General features: G+C 42.5%; 1 protein-coding gene across 7 annotated transcripts in view; it reads left to right on the top strand.

The window, feature by feature from the left end:
• LOC138665396 (membrane-spanning 4-domains subfamily A member 4A-like) overlaps positions 1-24,666 on the top strand; it is a 269,436-nt gene that overhangs the window by 63,699 nt on the left and 181,071 nt on the right. For all 7 annotated transcript variants that reach the window (XM_069752830.1, XM_069752835.1, XM_069752829.1 and 4 more), the window contains exon 2: positions 10,104-10,392. In XM_069752830.1, the coding sequence (XP_069608931.1) occupies positions 10,117-10,392 (276 nt within the window). In that variant the 5' untranslated portion in view covers positions 10,104-10,116. The remainder of the gene's footprint in view (positions 1-10,103; positions 10,393-24,666) is intronic.

The raw sequence follows: 24,666 nt of genomic DNA, 5'->3' as shown, positions 1-24,666 counted from the left end.
GTCAGTGCCAGGGAGCAGTTAAAGACACAACTCACTATGTACTGAGCAGTGACTGAAGCTGTGCCTCTATGACTGAAAGCTGGAGGCTGCCAGATGGAATAAAGTTAATTACCTTCCATTAGCCACACTTTAAGTGCAGTGGTTGCATGGCTTTAGAATGCTATAAACCTGCAGATTAACCCCATATCTGCTCATTTATAGTGTTTTGAGATATGACCGGTTCCCTTTAATGAGGGGTGTGCTGCCAGAAATGTTACTTCAGTCAGGGACTGAAGTAAAATTGGTGTAACTTTGTATGAATTAGCCCTGGCGAGGCTCAGCCCATTTTGGTTTGAAAACACCAAAAATTGCAAAATTTTTATGTAAATTCCAAAGTATACAAAAATGTTGTGACTTTTTAATGTGTTTTACATCAGAATTCACCTTAATGAATTAGGGCCTATGTGTCTTGGTTGACTAATCCAAAGTCGGTCCATTGCTGGCTGTCCCCAAATCTGCTCACCTAGACTGGTAGGTCTCTCCCATTACATATATGACGGTAATAACTCAGCCAGTGCCTGTTTCATGGAGCCTGTGATGTGGATAGCAGGAATCTCATGTGAAGTTCCCTTTATAAATGCGAAGAGAAGTTGTCTAGACATATGACATTGATGACCTACCCACTGCATAGGTCATCAATAAAAGATTGAGGGGTCTGATATTCATCACCCCCACTAATCAACTGTTATCAGCCACTGACAAGTACTGTACTTCAACTCCAGATCAAAAGAGCTGATAGAAGCTGATTGTTCGGGGAGCCAGGTGTCAGACCCCCACCAATCTGATACTGTTGACTTACCATAAGGCCCTATCATAAGGGTAGATCCTAAATGTCAAATAACTGGACAACCATTTCAAAGGGTTCTTTCCGAGATAGTAAGTTTTCCACTATTTATTGGATAGAGTGTAACTTACTGATCACTGGGAGCTCCAGTGATTCCAAGAACAGGGTTTTGCATCCTGGAAACTTGGTCCTGCCGAACCCAGTCTTGAATTAAGCGGTGCTGTATATGCTCGACATCTACTCCATTCATGGACTGAAGTTTCTCTCTTGTATCCAGCTATTCCATAAACAATGAAAAATGCTAAAACCAGATATTTGACATCTAATGTGCCCTAAGTTACAGTGCCCCATTAATAGTGTTCCCAAATACAGTTCCTTCATCAAAGATTTCCCCCATATACACTGCCACAGTCATATTAGCCCTCTTAGTAGTATCCCAGAGTTATATACCATATTTTATGGCGTATAAGACGACTTTTTAACCCCTGAAAATCTTCTCAAAAGTCGGGGGTCATCTTATACACCGGGTACGGCGTGTGCGGAGCTCTGAGGTCGCCGCATACGGTGCAGGGAGCGGTCCCGGATGGTTCCCAGGGTCTGGAGGAGAGGAGACTCTCCTTCAGGCCCTGGGATCCATATTCATGTAAAAAAAAAAGAATAAAAATAAAAAATAGGGATAAACTTACCTTCCGAAGGCCCCCGGAGTTCTCCAGACTCTCAGCGGGCACGCGGCGGCTTCCGTTCCCAGGGATGCATTGCGCGAATCACCTGAGATGACATTGCGGTCATGCGACCGTGACGTCACAAAGGTCCTTACATATGAAGTATAATAATATATAATGCCTGAAAACCCACCTCTTTACCTACTGGCTCATGGGGCTAGCAACAGCATGCTCAATAGCCTACCTAAATGGCAACATAACTCTTATATAGCTCCCAAAAAACCATAAAAATGGCAAGGGGTGAATCATATAGCAAATAAGAGCATTAAGAGTTTCAGGAGACCATAAGGCTGAATTAACTAAAGTGCAAAATGCACAAACCAGCAGGACCCCAGGCAAAGAAGTGAAATGGACCAGGGCCAATGCAGCCCCACGCGTATCGCCCTCACTGATAGGGCTTCATCAGGGGAGATGTCGGCGTGCACCTCGTCCCCTTGTTTATATAGAGAAATGTGTAATCAAACCTGATAGCACACATGTGCGACGGAAACAGCCATAGAGACACAGACTCAGATATGAGGCCGGCAAGTATATCCAAAACTCTATATTTTAAATGGAAAAATTGGGGGTAGTCTTATACGCCCAGTTGTCTTATACGCCGGAAAATACGGGTAATTCTATTTTTTGTGGTGAATTCCAGACAACTATAGGAGACTGTCTTCAGGAGCAGCGAGACTGCAGAAGACACATACTTTCACAAGGAGACAACGGCACTTCTATCAAGCAAAACAATGTCGCCATGTAGCACTGCCACTGCACGTGGTGTCCATTGTGTTACATAGGGCTGCAGCTAACTGTATCCGCGTCTTGCACATGTAATGTAATCTAAGTGTTTCTTTGTGATGGTGCAAAATGTTAGCATTTGGGGCCCCCTTTAAACTTTTATCCAGTGCCCCACTTTATCTAAAACCGGGCCTGACAGGGAGTGGCATATAAGGTGCTGGTGTGGCCCTATAACTCCTTCCTGCCTAAATCAGTTTTCACCTTCCTGAATTTTTAAATCTACCATGTGACACTTTTTGATGGTAATAACGCTCTAATACTTCTACTTCTAGTGATTCTGTGGATGGTTTTTGTGACACATTTTACTATGTTAGTGGTAAATTTAGGTTGATATAATTTCTGTTTATTTATGAAAATATCGGAAAGTTTGCAAAAAATTAGAAAAATTCTCAATTTCCAAACTTTTTATGCCCTTAAGGCCTTGCTCACATAAGCGTAAAAAATAGCTCCGATGTTGCTCCTGAAAATTTGGACAAAGGGAATCTGTATGGCTCATCTTAAGCCAGGCAAGAGCTATGCGAGTATCTTATTTTTTCTTCACCTAGCATCCGTATGACATCCATATGCAATCAGTAAGCAATGTGTTTTTAACATCATTTTTACATACTGAAATTCTCTATATAATTTAAAGCTAGTTTCCAAAAGTAATAAAGTAATCTTATATAAAGATATAGATAGATAGATAGATAGATAGATAGATAGATAGATAGATAGATAGATAGATACTGTGGGTACGGAAAGTATTCAGACCCCTTTAAATTTTTCACTCTTTGTTTCCTTGCAGCCATTTGGTAAATTTACTTGCGTCACGATTTCCACTCTGTTTCTGTCTTTTTGTTACTTTGAGTCTGGGCTGTCAGTCTGTGCTGGGTCTATGCTGCAATCACCTGTGTTAATTCTCCTTAATTAGGCTTCTACTTAAGCATGCTAGTTCCTACCCCCAGTGTCAATCGTACACTTCTCTTCCCGGACTCAGACCTTTTTCTTGTGACCTGTCTTTGCTTGTGCCTGTTCCTTGTAAACTGTCTTGTCTTTCTGGCTTTCCTGACCTTGGCTCGTGTATTGGACTTAGGCCGGGATCACACATGTGAGAAACACGTCCGTGTCTCGCATGTGAAATCCAAGCTCTGGCGCCGGCACTTGGGAGCGGAGCGTGCGGCTCCATGTGTTCCTATGCGGCCGCACGCTCCGCTCTGGAGTGCCGGCGCCAGAGCTTGGATTTCACATGCGAGACACGGACGTGTTTCTCGCATGTGTGATCCCGGCCTTACTCTCTGACTTCCCTTTGTCGTACTGCGCCATTTCCTGGACGGGACCTTGGAATCTTTTGCCTCCCTTTACTTACAGTTAGTAGAATATATATTTACTATCGTGACTCGTGTCACAACTTGAGTGGAGAAAAACAGAAATGTAGAAATTGTTGCATATTTATTAACCCCTTTACCCCCAAGGGTGGTTTGCACGTTAATGACCGGGCCAATTTTTACAATTCTGACCACTGTCCCTTTATGAGGTTATAACTCTGGAACGCTTCAACGGATCCCAGTGATTCTGACACTGTTTTCTCGTGACATATTGTACTTCATGATAGTTGTAAAAATTATTTGATAGTACCTGCGTTTATTTGTGCAAAAAAAGGAAATTTGGCGAAAATTATGAAAATTTCGCAATTTTCCAACTTTGAATTTTTATGCAATTAAATCACAGAGATATGTCACACAAAATACTTAATAAGTAATATTTCCCACATGTCTACTTTACATCAGCACAATTTTGGAACCAACATTTTTTTTTGTTAGGGAGTTATAAGGGTTAAAAGTTGACCAGCACTTTCTCATTTTTACAACACCATTTTTTTTTAGGGACCACATCTCATTTGAAGTCATTTTGAGGGGTCTATATGATAGAAAATACCCAAGTGTGACACCATTCTAAAAACTGCACCCCTCATGGTGCTCAAAACCATATTCAAGAAGTTTATTAACCCTTCTGGTGCTTCACAGGAATTTTTGGAATGTTTAAATAAAAATGAACATTTAACTTTTTTTCACAAAAAATTTACTTCAGCTCCAATTTGTTTTATTTTACCAAGGGTAACATTTGAAAATGGACCCCAAAAGTTGTTGTACAATTTGTCTTGACTACACCGATACCCCATATGTGGGGGTAAACCACTGTTTGGGCGCATGACAGAGCTCGGAAGCGAAAGAGCGCCATTTGACTTTTCAATGCAAAATTGACTGGAATCGAGATGGGACACCATGTTGCGTTTGGAGAGCCCCTGATGTGCCTAAACATTGAAACCCCCCACAAGTGACACCATTTTGGAAAGTAGACCCCCTAAGGAACTTATCTAGAGGTGTGGTGAGCACTTTGACCCACCAAGTGCTTCACAGAAGTTTATAATGCAGAACCGTAAAAATAAAAAAATCATATTTTTTCACAAAAATTATCTTTTCACCCCCAATTTTTTATTTTCCCAAGGGTAAGAGAAGAAATTGGACTGCAAAAGTTGTTGTAAAATTTGTCCTGAGTACGCTGATACCCCATATGTGGGGGTAAACCACTGTTTGGGCGCATGGGAGAGCTCGGAAGGGAAGGAGCGCCGTTTGACTTTTCAATGCAAAATTGACAGGAATTTATCTAGATGTGTTTTGAGCGCTTTGACCCACCAAGGGCTTCACAGAAGTTTATAATGCAGAGCCATAAAAATAAAACAAAAAATTTTTCCCACAAAAATTATTTTTTTAGCCCCCAGTTTTGTATTTTCCCGAGGATAACAGGAGAAATTGGACCCCAAAATTTGTTGCACAATTTGTCCTGAGTGCGATTATACACAATATGTGGGGGGAACCACTGTTTGGGCGCATGGGAGGGCTCAGAAGGGAAGGAGCGCCATTTGGAATGCAGACTTAGCTGGAATGGTCTGCAGGTGTCACATTGCGTTTGCAGAGCCCCCCATGTACCTAAACAGTACAAACCCCCCACGAGTGACACCATTTTGGAAAGTAGACCCCGTAAGGAACTTATCTAGATGTGTGGTGAGCGCTTTGACCCACCAAGGGCTTCACAGAAGTTTATAATGCAGAGCCATAAAAAAAAAAAAAACTTTCCCCCAAAAATTATATTTTAGCCCCCAGTTTTGTATTTTCCCGAGCGTAAGAGTAGAAATTCGACCCCAAAAGTTGTTGTCCAATTTGTCCTGAGTATGCTGATACCCCATATGTTGGGGTAAACCCCTGTTTGGGCACACGGGAGAGCTCGGAAGGGAAGATGCACTGTTTTACTTTTTCAATGCAGAATTGGCTGGAATTGAGATCGGATGCCATGTCGTGTTTGGAGAGCCCCTGATGTGCCTAAACAGTGGAAACCCCCCAATTATAACTGAAACCCTAATCCAAACACACCCCTAACCCTAATTCCAACAGTAACCCTAACCACACCTCTAACCCTGACACACCCCTAACCCTAATCCCAACCCTATTCCCAACTGTAAATGTAATCTAAACCCTAACCCTAACTTTAGCCCCAACCCTAACTGTAGCCCCAACCCTAACCCTAGCCCTAACCCTAGCCCTAACCCTAACCCTAGCCCTAACCCTAGCCCTAGCCCTAACCCTAGCCCTAACCCTAACCCTAGCCCTAACCCTAGCCCTAATGTGGAATGGTATAAACACCTCCCCCAAAAGAAATTCATGAATAGCTGGTTTTTGGTCATTCTGCCTCACAAAAATCAGAATAAAAAGCGATCAAAAAATGTCACGTGCCCGAAAATGTTACCAATAAAAACGTCAACTCGTTCCGCAAAAAACATGACCTGACATGACTCTGTGGACTCAAATATGGAAAAATTATAGCTCTCAAAATGTGGTAATGGAAAAAAAATTTTTTTGCAATAAAAAGCGTCTTTCAGTGTGTGACGGCTGCCAATCATAAAAATCCGCTAAAAAAAAACGCTATAAAAGTAAATCAAACCCCCCTTCATCACCCCCTTAGTTAGGGAAAAATTAAAAAATTAAAAAAATGTATTTATTTCCATTTTCCCATTAGGGTTAGGGCTAGGGTTAGGGCTAGGGCTAGGGTTAGGGCTAGGGTTAGGGCTAGGGTTAGGGTTAGGGCTAGGGTTAGGGCTAGGGTTAGGGATAGGATTAGGGCTAGAGTTAGGGCTAGGGTTAGGGCTAGGGTTAGGGCTAGGGTTAGGGCTAGGGTTAGGGCCAGGGTTAGGGCTAGGGTTAGGACTAGGGTTAGGGCTAGGGTTAGGGTAAGGGCTAGCGTTAGGGTTAGGGCTAAGGTTAGGGTTAGGGCTAGGGTTAGGGTTAGGGCTAGGGTTAGGGTTGGGGCTACGGTTAAGTCTACAGTTAGGGTTGGGGCTAAAGTTAGGGTTAGGGTTTGGATTACATTTACGATTGGGAATAGGGTTGGGATTAGGGTTAGAGGTGTGTCTGGGTTAGAGGTGTGGTTAGGGTTACCATTGGGATTAGGGTTAGGGGTGTGCTTGAATTAGGGTTTCAGTTATAATTGGGGGGTTTCCAGTGTTTAGGCACATCGGGGGCTCTCCAAACGCGACATGGCGTCGGATCTCAATTCCAGCCAATTCTGCATTGAAAAAGAAAACAGTGCTCCTTCCCTTCAGAGCTCTCCCGTGTGCCCAAACAGGGGTTTACCCCAACATATGGGGTATCAGCCTACTCAGGACAAATTGGACAACAACTTTTGGGGTCCAATTTCTCCTGTTACTCTTGGGAAAATACAAAACTGGGGGCTAAAAAATCATTTTTGTGGGAAAAAAAAGGATTTTTTATTTTCACGGCTCTGCGTTATAAACTGTAGTGAAACACTTGGGGGCTCAAAGTTCTCACAACACATCTAGATAAGTTCCTTGGGGGGTCTCATTTCCAATATGGGGTCAATTTTGGGGGTTTCTACTGTTTAGGTACATTAGGGGCTCTGCAAACGCAATGTGACGCTTGCAGACCATTCCATCTAAGTCTGCATTCCAAATGGCACTCCTTACCTTCCGAGCCCTGCCATGCGCCCAAATGGTGGTTCTCCCCCACATATGGGGTATCAGCGTACTCAGGACAAATTGGACAACAACTTTTGGAGTCCAATTTCTCCTGTTACCCTCGGGAAAATACAAAACTGGGGGCGAAAAGATAATTTTTGTGGAAAATTTTTTTTTTTTATTTGCACGGCTCTGCGTTATAAACTGTAGTGAAACACTTGGGGGTTCAAAGCTCTCACAACACATCTAGATGAGTTCCTTAGGGGGTCTACTTTCCAAAACTGTGTTACTTGTGGGGGGTTTCTACTGTTTAGGTACATTAGGGGCTCTGCAAACGCAATGTGACGCCTGCAGACCATTCCATCTACGTCTGCATTCCAAATGGCGCTCCTTCCCTTCTGAGCACTCCCATGCACCCAAACGATGGTTCCCCCCCACATATAGGGTATCTGCGCACTCAGGACAAATTGGACAACAACGTTTGGGGTCCAATTTCTCCTGTTACACTCGGGAAAATACAAAACTGGGGGCTAAAAAATAATTTTTGTGGGAAAAAATGTTTGTTTTATTTTTACGGCTCTGCATTATAAACTTCTGTGAAGCCCTTGGTGGGTCAAAGTGCTCACCACACATGTAGATAAGTTCCTTAGGGGGCCTACTTTCCAAAATGGTGTCACTTGTGGGGGGTTTCAATGTTTAGGCACATCAGTGGCTCTCCAAATGCAACATGGCGTCCCATCTCAATTCCTGTCAATTTTGCATTGAAAAGTCAAACGGCGCCCCTTCCCTTCCGAGCTCTGTAAGGCTCCCAAACAGTGGTTTACCCCCACATATGGGGTATCAGCGTACTCAGGATAAATTGTACAACAAATTTTGCGGTCCAATTTCTCCTGTTATCCTTGGTAAAATAAAACAAATTGGAGCTGAATTAAATTTTTTGTGAAAAAAAGTTAAATGTTCATTTTTATTTAAACATTCCAAAAATTCCTGTGAAACACCTGAAGGGTTAATAAACTTCTTGAATATGGTTTTGAGCACATTGAGGGATGCAGTTTTTAGAATGATGTCACACTTGGTTATTTTCTATCATATAGACCCCTCAAAATGACTTCAAATGAGATGTGGTTCCTTAAAAAAAATGGTGTTGTAAAAATGAGAAATTGCTGGTCAACTTTTAACCCTAATAACTCCCTAACAAAAAAAGTTTTGGTTCCAAAATTGTGCTGATGTAAAGTAGACATGTGGGAAATGTTACTTATTAAGTATTTTGTGTGACGTATCTGTGTGATTTAATTGCATAAAAATTCAAAGTTGGAAAATTGGGAAATTTTCAAAATTTTTGCCAAATTTCTGTTTTTTTCACAAATAAATGCAGGTAATATCAAAGAAATTTTACCACTGTCATTAAGTACGATAAGTCACAAGAAAACACTGTCAGAATCACTGGGATCCGTTAAAGCATTCCAGAGTTATAACCTCATAAAGGGACAGTGGTCAGAATTGTAAAAATTGGCCTGGTCATTAATGTGCAAACCACCCTCGGGGGTGAAGGGGTCTAGTTTCCAAAATGGGGTCAATTGTTTGGAGTTTCCACTATTTAGGCACATCAGGTTCTCTCCAAACGCAACATAGCATCTACTAATTATTCCAGCACATTTTACTTTCAAAAACTCAAATGGCGCTCTTCCCTTCCAAATCCTGCTGTGCGCACAAACAGCAGTTTTTCTACACATATTGGGTATCAGCCTACTCAGGAGCCTACTCAGGAGAAATTGCACAACAAATTATATTGTGCAACTTCTCCTGTTACCATTATGAAAATGCATAATTTGAGGCTAAAAAGACATTTTTGTGGGAAAAATTAGATTTTTTCAATTTCCACGGCTCAATGTTATAAACTTCTTTGAAGCAATTGGGAGTTTAAGGTGATTACCACACATCTACATAAGTTCCCTGATTGGTCTAGTTTCCAAAAGGGTGTCACTTGTGGTGTCACATTTTTGCTTCCGTTTTCTCCTGTTACCCTTATGACAATAAAAAATTGGGGCTAAAATAAGATTTTTGTGTGAAAAATGTGATTTTATTTTTATTTTCACGGCTCCACGATATAAACTTGTGAAGCACCTGGAACCACACATCTACTGTAGATACATTTTAGAATGGTTTCACTTTTGGGTATTTTCTGTCATATAGACCCCTCAAAGCCACTAAAAATATAATGTGGTCCCTAAAAAAAATAGTTTTGTAATTTTTTGTGAAAAAATGAGAAATCTCTGGTCAACTTTTAACCCTTATAACTTCCTACCAAAAAGAATTATGTTTCAAAATTTGACTAAATGTAAAGTACAGATGTGGGAAATTTATTATTTATTAACTATTTTGTGTATGGCATAACTCTGAGTTAAGGGCATAAAATTTAAAAGTTTGAAAATTGCTAAATTTTAAACATTTGTGCCAAATTTAATTTTTTTTCACAAATAAATGCAAGTTATATCAAATACTTTTTACCATTATCATGAAGTACAATATGTGATGAAAAAACATTCTCAGGATCTTTGTGACCTGTTGAAACGTTCTAGAGTTATTACCACATACAGTGACACTGCTCAGAATTCGAATTTGGCCTGGTCGTGAAGGTGCAAACAGCCTTGGAGGGGTAAAAGGATTAAATTGTAAATATGATATAAGCACTTGAAGAAGCTATAAGTTGGGCATTCCAAGCAGATAAGTTCTAATAGTTGCTGAGCTCACTTAACATTTCTACTTTCAGTGCCAACGCCAAAATGTCTGCCACAAACAATGAAAATGTTCCTCATACTTATGAGACCATACAGAACCAAGCTTCCTCAGCTGTCCCTAACTGGATTACATCAGTTCCAACATACCAGCAACATGTCTGTCCACCTCTACCTGCATATACTGCCTCCCCTTCAACACAAATGTGGAATGCTCCCACTGTGACCCCACAATGGAGTGTGGCTAATGTAATGGCTCCAAATACACATCCTTCATCTCCTTTTTATCAAACGTTTCTGAAAAGCAGACCAAAAGCATTGGGGGTAAGTAGCCATTAAATAGTAAGTACCTATTCTGTCATTATATTATTTAGATTTTAATTTGTCATATTATCTAAAAAGTTTTTTCGAGCTTTCAACAATGAAAGAAAATGATCTAGAAGTTTCTGAATACTCATCAGTTTATGCAACCATCGAAATAGTTTATTTTTTTTTTCAGAATCTTGGCCACCAATGTGCAGCACTGTTTTTGTGCAGCCAGAGTGTACTGTGGGCAAGTATTCTACTCTTTATCTACTGCTCACTTGATATCTCTCTCCACATAAACCTACATTGCCTCCATTTACAACTGCCTGCACAGTCCTTAAGGTACCGTTACACTAAACGACTTACCAACGATGACGACCAGCGATACGACCTGGCCGTGATCGTTGGTAAGTCGTTGTGTGGTCGCTGGGGAGCTGTCACACAGACAGCTCTCTCCAGCGACCAACGATCAGGGGAAAGACTTCGGCATTGTTGACACTGTCTTCAACGATGCTGAAGTCCCCGGGTAACCAGGGTAAATATCGGGTTACTAAGCGTAGGGCCGCGCTTAGTAACCCGATATTTACCCTGGTTACCATTGTAAAAGTAAAAAAAAAAAAACAGTACATACTCACATTCCGAAGTCTGTCACGTCCCCTGGCGTCAGCTTCCCGCACTGACTGTGTCAGCGCCGGCCGTAAAGCAGAGCACAGCGGTGACTGCGCTTAGTAACCCGATATTTACCCTGGTTACCAGTGAACACATCGCTGGATCGGCGTCACACACGCTGATCCAGCGATGACAGCGGGTGATCAGCGACCAAAAAAAGGTCCTGATCATTCCCCAGCGACCAACGATCTCCCAGCAGGGGCCTGATCATTGGTCACTGTCACACATAACGAGATCGTTAGCGGGATCTTTGCTACGTCACAAAAAGTGTGATGTTGCAATGATATCGTTAACGAAATAGTTATGTGTGAAGGTACCTTTAAGTACAAGGTAAAGGGGTTGTCTAAACACTACTGGTCATTAAAACAAAAAAGAATATACACTTAGACCCTGACACCCCGCCATACATCTGCCTGCATCTCCCACTGGTCTCCTTACTTCCTCAACCCCCTCACCAGCTTGGACAAAATGTGAAGGTTACAGCTAAACAGAGGCTGAGGACCAGAAGGGTTAATAAGGAGTTTGGTAGAGGATACAGGTAGCAGTGCAGGAAGTGATAGAGGCCAGTTATGCATCTGTACTTTTTTCGTTCATGGGCCCAATTTTAAAATAAAATATGTAGTAGACAACCTCTTTACGAAGTGCCATAATTAACTTCTCTTCAGAGACAACAAGGAGATATATTGCTCTGACACTTATTTCAGAATCAAAAATATCCAAAAATGTTACCAATAGGAAAAACCAAGATTGTCTAATTATATACTAAATGTCTGTGACTTAAGATATGAATATAAAACATAATCTGTGTTTACTGTGAATTGGAAAATATTAATTACAATCACACAAATCTGCATAAGCTCATTTATTATAAAACTAGATGGAGGCCCGATGCTACCGCATCGGGAGAGCGGTAATGTCGCGATAGGGGCAGGCTTCGCAGCATTGAGAATTTGTCACTTCCCCCCACCCGTGTGCTCACCCACCCATCGGCGGTCAGGATCCTCCTCTCACCGTCTCCGCAGCTCTCCAATCCTTGCACCCCCGCACTCAGGAGACCTGAGATCAGCAGCACGGAGAGCAGCATCTCTGGGATCCATCTGCCGTGCCTGCTCTCACTCATGTGATCAGCGATCCGCACTCTGTCCCGCCAACATGGCCACCGCCATTAGGATTGTCAGAAGTTGTAGTGTTTCGCTTGGAATTTGTTGTGGGCAGCGAGGTGTGCAGTGTGAGGTGTGTGAGTGGTGTGATGTGTGAGGTGTGTGCGCAGTGTGAGGTGTGTGCGCAGTCTGAGGTGCGAGCACAGTGTGAGGTGTGTGCGTGGTGTGAGGCGTGTGCGCAGTGTGAGGTGTGCGCGGTGACCCAGCAGAGGGGGTCCGGCAATGCTATATTGAAATACCCATCACTTGGTTATTCCAATATGGTGTTCGGCGTACTTCCGGTGCGGCGCGGTAGATTGTGGGATTCGAGGATGTCCAGTCAGAAGTGGATGACAGACAATTTAAGGTAACTATATAAATAGATTTGCAATCACATGCAGACCCAAATGCTGCGGTCAATAAAAGCCACTGGGCCACATACGAATATATCAGTAGTCCAAATGGAACAGAAGGCTGGAAAGCCTATTACAAATTTTGCATTGGGGCAAAGAAGGTTTTATGTATTTTTCTGTCTGCTACTTTAAACAAATAAAATGTAGGCAATTATTTTAAATTATGGACATTTTTCATGAATTTCTGTGGTTTTGCAAACATTTGACAAACTTTATAGAGAAAGAATAGCAATATTATTTAGAGGTGAACAACTGGCCTAGCAGCAGTGAGCTCTAAACTGTAGACACAAATTCATTATGCACTGCTCAAAAAAATAAAGGTAACACTAAAATACCACATCCTAGATATCACTGAATGAAATATTCCAGTTGTAAATCTAATCTTTATTCATTACATAGTGGAATGTGTTGAGAACAATAAAACCTAAAACTTATCAATGTAAATCACAACTAATATCCCACAGAGGTCTGGAGTTGGAATGATGCTCAAAATCATAGAAGAAAATGAAGTTACAGGCTGATCCAACTTCAGTGGAAATGCCTCAAGACTAGGAAATGATGCTCAGTAGTGTGTGTGGCCTCTATGTGCCTGTATGACCTCCCTACAAAACCTGGCCATGTTCTAGATAAGGCAGAGGATGATCTCCTCCCAGAGCATCCGCCAACTCCTGGATAGTCTGTGGTGCAACGTGATGTTGGTGAATAGTGCGAGACATGATGTCCCAGATGTATTCAATCGGATTCAGGTCTGTGGAACGGGTGGGCCAGTCCATAGCTTCAATACCTTCATCTTGCAGGAACTGCTGACACACTCCAGGCACATGAGTTCTGGCATTGTCCTGCATTAGGAGGAACACAGGGCCAACCGCACTAGCATATGGTCTTACAAGGGGTCTGAGGATCTGATCTCGGTACCTAATGGCAGTCAGGCGAGCATAAGGACAGTTGTGCGGCCCTCCAAAGAAATGTCACCCCACACCATTACTGATCCACTGCCAAACCGGTCATGCTGAAGGAAGTTGCAGGCAGATCGCTCTCCACGGCGTCTTCAGACTCTGTCACATCTGTCACATGTGCTCAGAGTGAACCTGCTTTCATCTGTGAAGAGCCCAGGGCCCAATGATGAATTTGCTAAACCTGGTGTTCTGTGGCAAATGTCAAACGTCCTGCACGGTGTTGGGCTGTGAGCACAACCCCCATCTCTGGACGTCGGACACTCAGACCATCTTCATGGAGTCGGTTTCTAACCATTTTTGCAGACACATGCACATTTGTGGCCTGCTGGAGATCACTTATCAGGGCTCTGGTAGTGCTCCTCTTGTTCCTCCTTGCACAAAGGCTGAGGTAGTGGTCCTGCTGCTGGGTTGTTGCCCTCCTACGGCCTCCTCCACGTCTCATGGTGTACTGGCTTGTCTCCTGGTGGCACCTCCAGCCTCTGGACACTACGCTGACAGACACAGAAAACTTTCTTGCCACAGCTCGCATTGATCTGCCATCCTGGATGAGCTGCACGACCTGAGCCACTTTTGTGGGTTATAGAGTCTGTCTCATGTTACCACGAGTGTGATAGCACAACCAACATTCAAAAGTGATCTAAATATCAGCCAGAAAGCATTGGTACTGAGATGTGGTCTGTGGTCCCACCTGCAGAACCACTCCTTTATTGAGTGTGTCTAAATAATTGCCAATACTTTCCATCTGTTGTCTATTCCATTTGCACAACAGCATGTGGAATTGATTGTCAAGCAGTGTTGCTTCCTAAGTGGACAGTTTTATTTCACAGAAGTTTGATTTACTTGGACTTATATTCTGTTGTTTAAGTGTTACCTTTATCTTTTTGAGCAGTGTAGATGAGTTTCTAAAATAAGTATCTTTAGTCTAAATAATCCTTCTCTCCCATAACATCATCTCTCAGGAATGAGTTCTGAGGCCTCCAGAAATATTAGACTGGTGGAATCAGTCAACTGTGGCTTGATGTGTATGAGGGCCTTTATTAAGAAAAGAGACAGCCCCTCCAAAATAGGGGAGTTTGTATTGCACAGCTGAGAATGTTGATAAGATACAATAAAAATGACTCTATAGTAATTTTACCCATGTGGATGTATCCCTTACCTGCGTATGAGCTATGGAATATAGGTATATATATATATATATATATATATATATATATATATATATATACATGATATGTAAAATAACTTATCATATACAGTACAGACCAAAAGTTTGGACACACCTTGTCATTTAAAGATTTTTCTGTATTTTCATGACTATGAAAATTGTACATTCACACTGAAGGCATGAAAAGCATGAATTAACACATGTGGAATTATATACTTAACAAAAAATGTGAAACAACTGAAAATATGTCTTATATTCTAGGTTATTCAAAGTAGCCACCTTTTGCTTTGATGACTGCTTTGCACACTCTTGATGAGCTTCTAGAGGTAGTCACCGGGAATGGTTTTCACTTCACAGGTGTGCCTTGTCAGGTTTCATAAGTGGGATTTCTTGCCTTACAAATGGAGTTGGGACCATCAGTTGTGTTGTGCAGAAGTCTGGTGGATACACAGCTGATAGTCCTACTGAATAGATTGTTAGAATTTGTATTGTATGGCAAGAAAAAAGCAGCTAAGTAAAGAAAAATGAGTGGCCATCATTACTTTAAGAAATGAAGGTCAGTCAGTCTGAAAATTTGGGAAAACTTTGAAAGTGTCCCCAAGTGCAGTGGCAAAAACCATCAAGCGCTACAAAGAAAGTGGCTGACATGAGGACCGCCCCAGGAAAAGAAGACCAAGAGTCACCTCTGCTTCTGAGGATAAGTTTATCCGAGTCACCAGAAATCGTAGGTTAACAGCAGCTCAGATTAGAGACCAGGTCAGTGCCACACAGAGTTCTAGCAGCTGACACATCTCTACAACAACTGTTAAGAGGAGACTTTGTGCAGTAAGCCTTCATGGTAAAATAGCTGCTAGGAAAGAAACCACTGCTAAGGACAGGCAACAAGCAGAAGAGACTTGTTTGGGCTAAAGAACACAATGAATGGACATTAGACCAGTAGAAATCTGTGCTTTGGTCTGATGAGTCAAAATTTGAGATCTTTGGTTTCAACCACCGTGTCTTTGTGCGACGCAGAAAAGGTGAACGGATAGACTCTACATGCCTGGTTCCCACCGTGAAGCATGGAGGAGGAGGTGTGATGGTATGGGGGTGCTTTGCTGGTGACACTGTTGGGGACTTATTCAAAATTGAAGGCATACTGAACCAGCATGGCTACCACAGCATCTTGCAGCGGCATGCTATTTCATCTGGTTTGCGTTTAGTTGGACCATCATTTATTTTTCAACAGGACAATGACCCCAAACACACCTCCAGGCTGTGCAAGGGCTATTTGACCAAGAAGGAGAATGATGGGGTGCTATGCCAGATGACCTGGCCTCCACAGTCACCAGACCTGAACCCAATCGAGATGGTTTGGGGTGAGCTGGACCGCAGAGTGAAGGCAAAAAGTCCAACAAGTGCTAAGCATCTCTGTGAACTTCTTCAAGATAGTTGGAAGACCATTCCCGGTGACTACCTCTAGAAGCTCATCAAGAGAATGCCCAGAATGTGCAAACAGTCATCAAAGCAAAAGGTGGCTACTTTGAAGAACCTACAATGTAAGACATATTTTCAGTTGTTTCACACTTTTTTGTTAAGTATATAATTCCACATGTGTTAATTCATAGTTTTGATGCCTTCAGTGTGAATGTACAATTTGCATAGTCATTAAAATACAGAAAGATCTTTAAATGAGAAGGTGTGTCCAAACTTTTGGTCTGTACTGTACATGAATGTATTATAACAGTAGATGAATTCATCACTAGAATCATCATAGGTACAGCGCCAGAACCAACTTTAGTACATGAATACAACACAAGATCCAGTTCCGTATAGAAACACATCACCAAAACCAGCATACATGCATGAATACATCACAAAAATCACCAACAGTACATGAATACATTTCCAGAACCACCATAATTACATGAATGCAGAACCAGAACCACCGGTCATGTATAGAGGACAGGAGAGATATACTACAGGAGGAGGCTCTGTATACAGTACAAGGGTCATATACTGCATGAGAGGAGCAGTACAAAGATGAGAGGAACGGTATACTGCAGAAGGGAGCTGCATATCGATGAGAGGAGTAATATGCAGCAAGACGGGCTGTGTGTAGAGGACAGGAGTGATATACTACAGGATGGGGCTGTGTATAGAGGACAGGAGTGATGTTCTGAAGGATGGAGCTGTATACAAACAATAGGAGTCATGTTATGCAGGAGGGAACTGTGTTTAGAGGACAGGAGCAATATACTGCAGGAGGGCACTATGTATATGCAGCGCCCCAGAGACCTGGTCATTGCAGTAGTATCGCTCTACCACTAAGGGGAGTGATGGTACGTCTGATGGCACTAAAGGAGTTCATCTGACCAGGTATCACCAGCACACATTACACTTCACACTCCAGCCACTAGGGGGAGCAAAAGGTTTTATTTACTAGGCCACTCCTCACACTGGTAAAACTAGGGGTTGGATAGGAAGTTAGTCAGAAGCTGACTGGGTTTTGTGCAGGCAACATCCTGTGGCAGGGGGTGTTGCGGGGAAGATTCAGGGGGGTCCCTGTCAGGCGTGGGAACCTGGCAGGTACCTAGCGACTAGAACAGAACGTTACGGAACCGCGCCTGCACACCCCGCGGTGGTATCCTAAGAAAGAGACACGAAGCGAAGGATATTGTGGACAGTGAGAAACGAGATCAAGCACAAAGGAGAGCCAGTAGGAGTCGTGCCCGGAGAACGGCAACATGCTACTGAGGCGCGTAGCCGGTGGCCGGAACACCGAGGAAGTAACTGACTCTATGCCTTACTTCAAACTCCGCAGGACAGTTAATTATAGGTTAGCTGTCTACCTTACATCACCTAAGCAGACATAGGGGGCAATGCATGGAGAGGGGCGTCTCTAGGGTCCCGGAAGAACTCCGAGCTTTCCCGTCCTACGGGTGCGTCCTAGCCATAACATACCTGGGGGACGGAGAACTAGAAAGAACTGGAACGAATTAGAAAGAACGAGAATAGAAGTTGTGAGGACTATCCCGAATGCTCAGTAGGGAAGCACTACAACACACAGGTGCTAGTGGTAGTCAACGATTTCCACCTGCAAAGGGAACTCTGGATGTGCCTTCGGACCGGTCGGTCTCAGACAGCCCTGTTAACCGTGCTCTGGATTGAGGATCCTGAAGTCTTCAGTAAAGAGGTAAAGAGACTGCAACCTTGTGTCCTTGTTATTGTCTGCACCTCACACCATCACCATCCACCTTACTGGGAAGCCCTGGGGACATACTTCACCTGTGGGAAGGTATACCATCTAGCTGCCATTCCATCACCCCAGCAGAACCCAAGCAGCGTCGGTCACCCTGACCGAACACCACAGGTGGCGTCACGAAACCTTGACAAACTACCATCACCCCTTTTATTGGACGCCCCTTAGCAGGGTCACGGACCGTGTCCAGCCACCGTGACAACCCCAGAACTGAAATAAAGAAAAAAAAAAAACACAAGGCGCCCCCAATGTGTCTCACTATATTTGAAAGAATACAATCCTTTGCGGGAAATGTGCTCACCTATTTCAGTTGTGAACCAAAGGTCACAACTCCCATGAAGGCATAACCGTAGCAGCAGGTCTCCACAAAAATCCAAAAGGATATTGAGGGTAGTAGTCTTGGGCGAACTGAAGACCGCGCTCACGAGGTAGATTTTAGGTTTTTTATTGAAGCCTACGCATTTCAAGAGCTTTCTTACTCTCTTCTTCAGGGCATATGCCCTGAAGAAGAGAGTAAGAAAGCTCTTGAAACGTGTAGGCTTCAATAAAAAACCTAAAATCTACCTCGTGAGCGCGGTCTTCAGTTCGCCCAAGACTACTAACCCCAGAACTGAGACAGAGAGGACCGGTACCGAGTAACCTGTGGTCCTGTGTCTGGGGGCGCTCCATATAGAGGACAGAAGTGATATACTACAGCAGGGTGTATAAGGGGCGGAATTGTGTCTATAGTTGTGGCACCTATACAAAAAAAAGTATCAAATTAAATGATTATAAATAATGAGGTGTCAGCAAACTATCAGGGAAGGGTAAAGTGTTTAGTTCAGTCATAATTACATCATACGAAAAAATGTACACGAAAACCAATAGATAAAAATGTATAAACTTTATTCAACATGAATAAATGTGTATATAAAAAGTTGCTAAAAAGTAGGAAATCACAAGGTGGCACCACTCACCCTCAGTGATAACTAGAGAAAGGCACTACAGATTATATTGTAATGTAAACATCCCATATACTACATGGAGACAATGTCTTGAGTCAAAGGAAAAGACTTAAGGTACCGTCACATTTAGCGACGCTGCAGCGATCTAGACAACGATGCTGATCACTGCAGCGTCGCTCTATGGTCGCTGGAGAGCTGTCACACAGACAGCTCTCCATCGACCAACGATGACGAAGTCCCCTGGTAACCAAGGTAAACATCGGGTTACTAAGCGCAGGGCCGGAGAGGACAGACACCGGAATGTAAGTATGTAGTGTTTGTTTTTTTTACGTTTACACTGGTAACCAGGGTAAACATCGGCTTACTAAGCGTGGCCCTGCGCTTAGTAACCCAATGTTTACCCTGGTTACCAGTGAAGACATCGCTGAATCGGCGTAACACACGCCGATTCAGCGATGTCTGCGGGAGGTCCAGCGACGAAATAAAGTTCTGGCCTTTCTGCTACGACCAACGATGGCACAGCAGGATCCTGATCTCTGCTGCCTGTCAAACTGAACGATATCGCTAGCCAGGATGCTGCAACGTCACGGATCGCTAGCGATATCGTTCAGTGTGAAGGTATCTTTAAAGCAGGGAAAACATCAGAAGCACATAGTACATTAAGTAAAATAAACAACCTACCTCTTGTGGGTGGTGCTGTCTACCCCAAGGCATGTTTTGACACTCTGCCTTCTTCTGGGGGTGAAAACTGTGGAAGGAAAGAGCACAAATAGTGTCTGAGAAGGTTTAAAGGTTAATCCATAAGATTGCACTCACCAGATATAGCTGAGTTGAAGCATTGAAAGCATTCGCTGCAGCAGATCCAGGAAGGACCAGCCTTTAGATAAAGATTGGGAAAATAGTGGAACATTTCTGCGCTGCTGAAATCACTAGAATTCCAGAATTATTAGTACATGTGGCTTTATTATTCTACGCGTTTCAGAGTTCAAGACTCCTTCAACAGGAAACACTACAGGAACCTTCTTCTGGGGGTGGCATCACACCAACAAGAGCAAGGTTTTTATTACTGATGAGTGAATACATTTGGCACTATTCGTTACTCGTACAAATAGTATGCTATTTGTGCTATTTGTTACACAGCGAGTTAATAGCTATTCGCCTCAGTACAGGGCCAGCTCCAGGTTTTTGAGGGCCCCGGGCGAAAGAGTCTCAGTGGGCCCCCCTTTAACACATACCATGATTCATGATCAGATATAACACAGCCATGTAGTATATAACACAGCCCACGTAGTATATAACACAGCCACGTAGTATATAGCGCAGCCCACATAGCATATAACAGCCCATATAGTATATAGCACAGCCACATAGTATATACTGTTACACGGCCCATGTAGTATATAGAACAGCCATGTAGTATATAGCAAAGCCCACGTAGCATATAACAACCCATATAGTATATAGCACAGCCACATAGTATATAACATGGCCCATGTAGTATATAGAACAGCCATGTAGTATATAGCACAGCCCACATAGCATATAACAACCCATATAGTATATAGCACAGCCACATAGTATATAACACGGCCCAGGTAGTATATAGAACAGCCATGTAGTATATAGCACAGCCCACATAGCATGTAACAGCTCATATAGTATATAGCACAGCCCACGTAGTATATAACACAGCCATGTAGTATATAGCACAGGCATGTAGTGTACAGCACAGCTCCCCTCCCCCAAAAATGGCCCCATAGTCCAGTACTCACTGTTATAGTTACAAAAAAAACCACTCCTCACCTGCACTGCCTGACACACAGCGAGTGCGTGATGACATCATCGCACACCCGCAGCGGCAGTGTCAGAGGCAGAGTGGGGAATGATGGGAGGAGCATTAGGTGACGCTCTCTCCTCCATCATTTGCTTTGAACTTTACCGGCAGAAGCCGGTATAGTTCAATGCGGTGGCGGGGGAGTTGGCGCTGGTGACAGGCGGGCCCCCCTGCCTCACAGAGGCCCCATAGCGGCTGCTGATGTGCCGCTAGCTGAGGGCCCCTGGGGGAGCTGCCTGCCCCTAACACCAGCCCTGAATGGGCCCCCCTGTCTAGCCAGGGCCCCGGCACTTGCCTGCGTACGCCGGGTGCTGATGCCAGCCCTGCCTCAGTATATTCAAGTGACCCGCCAGCATGTATGGCACTTTATTTGCAGGCAATGAACATGATGGGCTTGCTTGCCAATCAGAGTAATGCCGTCGCCACCTTTGGTGTATCATCACTGTGATTGGCTGGCCTTACAGCTTCATAGGGGATATTTAAGTCCTGCCGGTTCCATCTTACTCACATTACATCCAGAAACAGCATGGCGAGACCATATTGTGAGCATAGGGAGATTGAAAGCAGCATATAGGGAGAGTTTCTGATTCCAAAAAGCTCTTTTAAGAGCAACTGAGAATGAAGATTAGTTCTTTGCTAGGTTGAGATAGCCTAGGGACAGATTTAATACAAGGGAGAGGAAAAGGAAAACAGGGAGTTATCATTGCAAGTACATGCTGCAGATCTCTGCTAGGTTGCATTGTGTATACTGTAGGAACAGATTATGTGAGTAGGGAGAGAGAGGCAGGGTTTCATATCCAGTACCATGATATATAAAACAGCTCTTTTTAGAGCAAAATACTATTACTCATAGTACCAGCATATACTAAACTAATTTTTGTTAGCTAAATAATGTTCCATATGCTAAACCTCTTTTTTTTTCGAGCTAATTGCTAAATAATATTCCACGCCTATTGCTAAAATGGCATATAATTATCTAGCATTTACCTGGTGCAAAGCCTGCTGAGATATGCAAATGTCACTATTTACCAGCAGTTTCACTGAGTCTGCTGTTGGTGTTTGTCATAAAGGCGATATAAAACATGACTCTGCTATTTTTTAAATAAATAGTGTATATTTATATAGCAGTTGTGCGACTGGCACAAAGCCTGCAGAGATACGCAAATGTCGGTATTTACCAGCAATTTCACTGAGTCTGCTGTTGGCATGTGTCAACAGAGGGAATTATTACTTTCAAGGGGGCAAAATGTGGGCACTGTTTTCTGTGGCACTTGCACTTGACATTACTATATTCTAGAGGGTTGTTTTACCATCTAGAGGCCCCACAGTAACACACAGAAGGGGCAGTAATAGGGACACATATGGCAGCAGTGGCTCAATATTGGGGTATCAGCAGGATGAGGGGTTTGTGCAGGTTGGGAATAGATGGAGACGGTGCCTGAAATGTCAGAAGTCAGATGTGTCTTTGTTGAAAAACTGAGAAATTGCTGGTCAACTTTGACCCCTTCCAACTTCCTAACAAAAATAATATGTTTCAAAAATAATGTAGATTTAAAGTAGACATTTATTTGTTTACTATTTTGAGTGATATAATTATCTGGTTTCAGTGCATAAAAATTAAAAATTTGAAAATTGCAACATTTTCAATTTTTTGGGTAAAATTTTCGATATTTTCATAAATAAACTCAAAAAACATTGACCAAAATGTATGACTTACATGAAGTATAAAATGTCACAAAAAAACAGTCTCATTATCACTAGGATATGTTGACGTGTTCCAAAGTTAATATTCAATCGACACTGGTCAGATTTGTAAGTTTTGGCCTGGTGGGGAAAATGAAAACAGGCTTGGAGCTGAAGGAGTTAAAATATAAAATGAAGTAACCCGATCGGTAAACACCATAAGAGGAAAGAAAATTAAACTGCCAGAATTGTGTATTTTGTTTTTGTTTTTTTTTGGGGGGGGTTAACCTCGCCTCCCTAAAAACATTTAATAAGTAAAGCATCAAATGTACAAAAAAATAGTATATAAATAGTATTCGTAAAAACACAGCTTACCATGCAAAAATAAGCCCTTAATCAGCTCCATCAAAGCAAAAATAAGCCCTTAATCAGCTCCATCAACAGAAAAATAAAAATATGTATTTCAGACAATGGTGACAACAATGCAAAAAAACCCTATTTTTTTTTTAAAGTATTTTGATTTTTTTTCGCCTAAATGAAAAAAATTGCTGAATGTTCGTTACAGCTGCAGTCAGACTGAACTGGACAAAAAAAAATTTGATGTAATTGTTAAGACACAATAGACATCATAAAAGCAAAACATGAAAAACAATGGCAGAATTGTAATTTCTCCCACTTGTAATTTTCCCCCTGTTTTTCAGTACATTATATGGTAATTGGTAAATGGTGTAATTTAAAAGTAGAACTCACCCTGCAAAAAGAAAGCTGTCATATAGATATGTCAATGGAAAAATAAATAACATGAGTTTAGGAAGAAGGGTAGGAAAAAACAAAAGCCTTAACAGGTTAACCCCTTAACGTCCAATGACGGATATATCCGACATTGGACGCCTCCCCCCGTATGGTGCTGAGTCTGGTGATCTGATCAACTGTCATGTGCCCCTAACAGCCGCGGGTGAAATTACGATCTACCCACGGCTGTTAACATGTAAAATGCTGCTGTCAATCTCTGACAGCTGCATTTAACATGCATGCGCAGGAAATGCATCATTAACGCCCATCGGCGCCCTTGTCACATGAACACGGATCGCCAATGGGTTGGCATGACAACCCGGGGTCTGCAGGAGACCCTTGTGGTTGTCATGGCCGGATAGCTATTAGTGCTGCCCAGCGGCCGGTGCCCATAGCAAGTGAGCATTTCTGCTACATAGAGCAAGGCTGCAGCCCTACTGTATGTAGCACAAGCAATCGTATGATCGCGGCTTCTGGTCTCCCATGTAGACTATTAAAGCAAGTAAAAAGTAAAAAGAAATGTTTTTAAAAATATTAAAAAATAAAAAGATATAAAAGTTCAAATCACCCCCCATTCGCCCCATTCAAAATTAAACAATAAACAAATCAAATATACACATATTTGTTATCGCCATGTTCAGAATCGCCCGATCTATCAATAAATAAAAAGAATTAATCCAATTGATAAACGGCGTAGCGTAAAAAAAATTGAAACTCTAGTATTACGTTGTTTTGCTCGCTGCAATATTGCAATAAAATGCAATAACGGGTGATCAAAAGATCATATGCACACCATGATGGTATCAATAAAATGTCAGACTGGTGCACAAAAAATAAGCCCTCATCTGGCCCCAGATCCCAAAAATTGGAGATGCTGTCTCGGAAAATGGCAAAAAAAATGACTTTACAAACTTTGGATTTTTTTTCACCACTTAAATAAAAAAGTACCTATACATGTTTGGTGTCTGTGAACTCATAATGACCTGGAAAATCATAATGGTGGGTCAGTTTTAGCATTTAGTGAACATGGTAAAAAGAATGAAAAAAAACAACTGTGGGATTGCACTTTTTTTGCTATTTCACCGCATTTGGATTTTTTTTCCCATTTTCCAGTATACAATATGGTACGATCAATGGTGTGATTCAAAAGCACAACTCATCCCACAAAAAAGCAAGCCCCCACATGGCCATATTGACGGAAAAATAAAAAAGTTATCGTCGTGAGAAGGGGAGTAAAAAATGGAAATGCAAAAACGGAAATACCCCTGGTCTTTAAGGGGTTAAGCAAAAAAATAGCTCTGTGTTCCAAAATGTAATAGGCTACGTTCACATTAGCGTTGCGTCAGGCGCAGCCGTGGCGATGCATGCGTCATGCGCCCCTATATTTAACATGGGGGGCGCATGGACATGCGTTGCTCTTGCATTTTGTGATGCATGCGTCACTGTGGCGCATGCG

Source organism: Ranitomeya imitator, chromosome 2 (assembly GCF_032444005.1).
Source record: "Ranitomeya imitator isolate aRanImi1 chromosome 2, aRanImi1.pri, whole genome shotgun sequence".
Taxonomy (NCBI): domain Eukaryota; kingdom Metazoa; phylum Chordata; class Amphibia; order Anura; family Dendrobatidae; genus Ranitomeya; species Ranitomeya imitator.
Note: the sequence above shows the minus strand (reverse complement) of the source record. Positions and strands in the feature narration are given on the sequence as shown.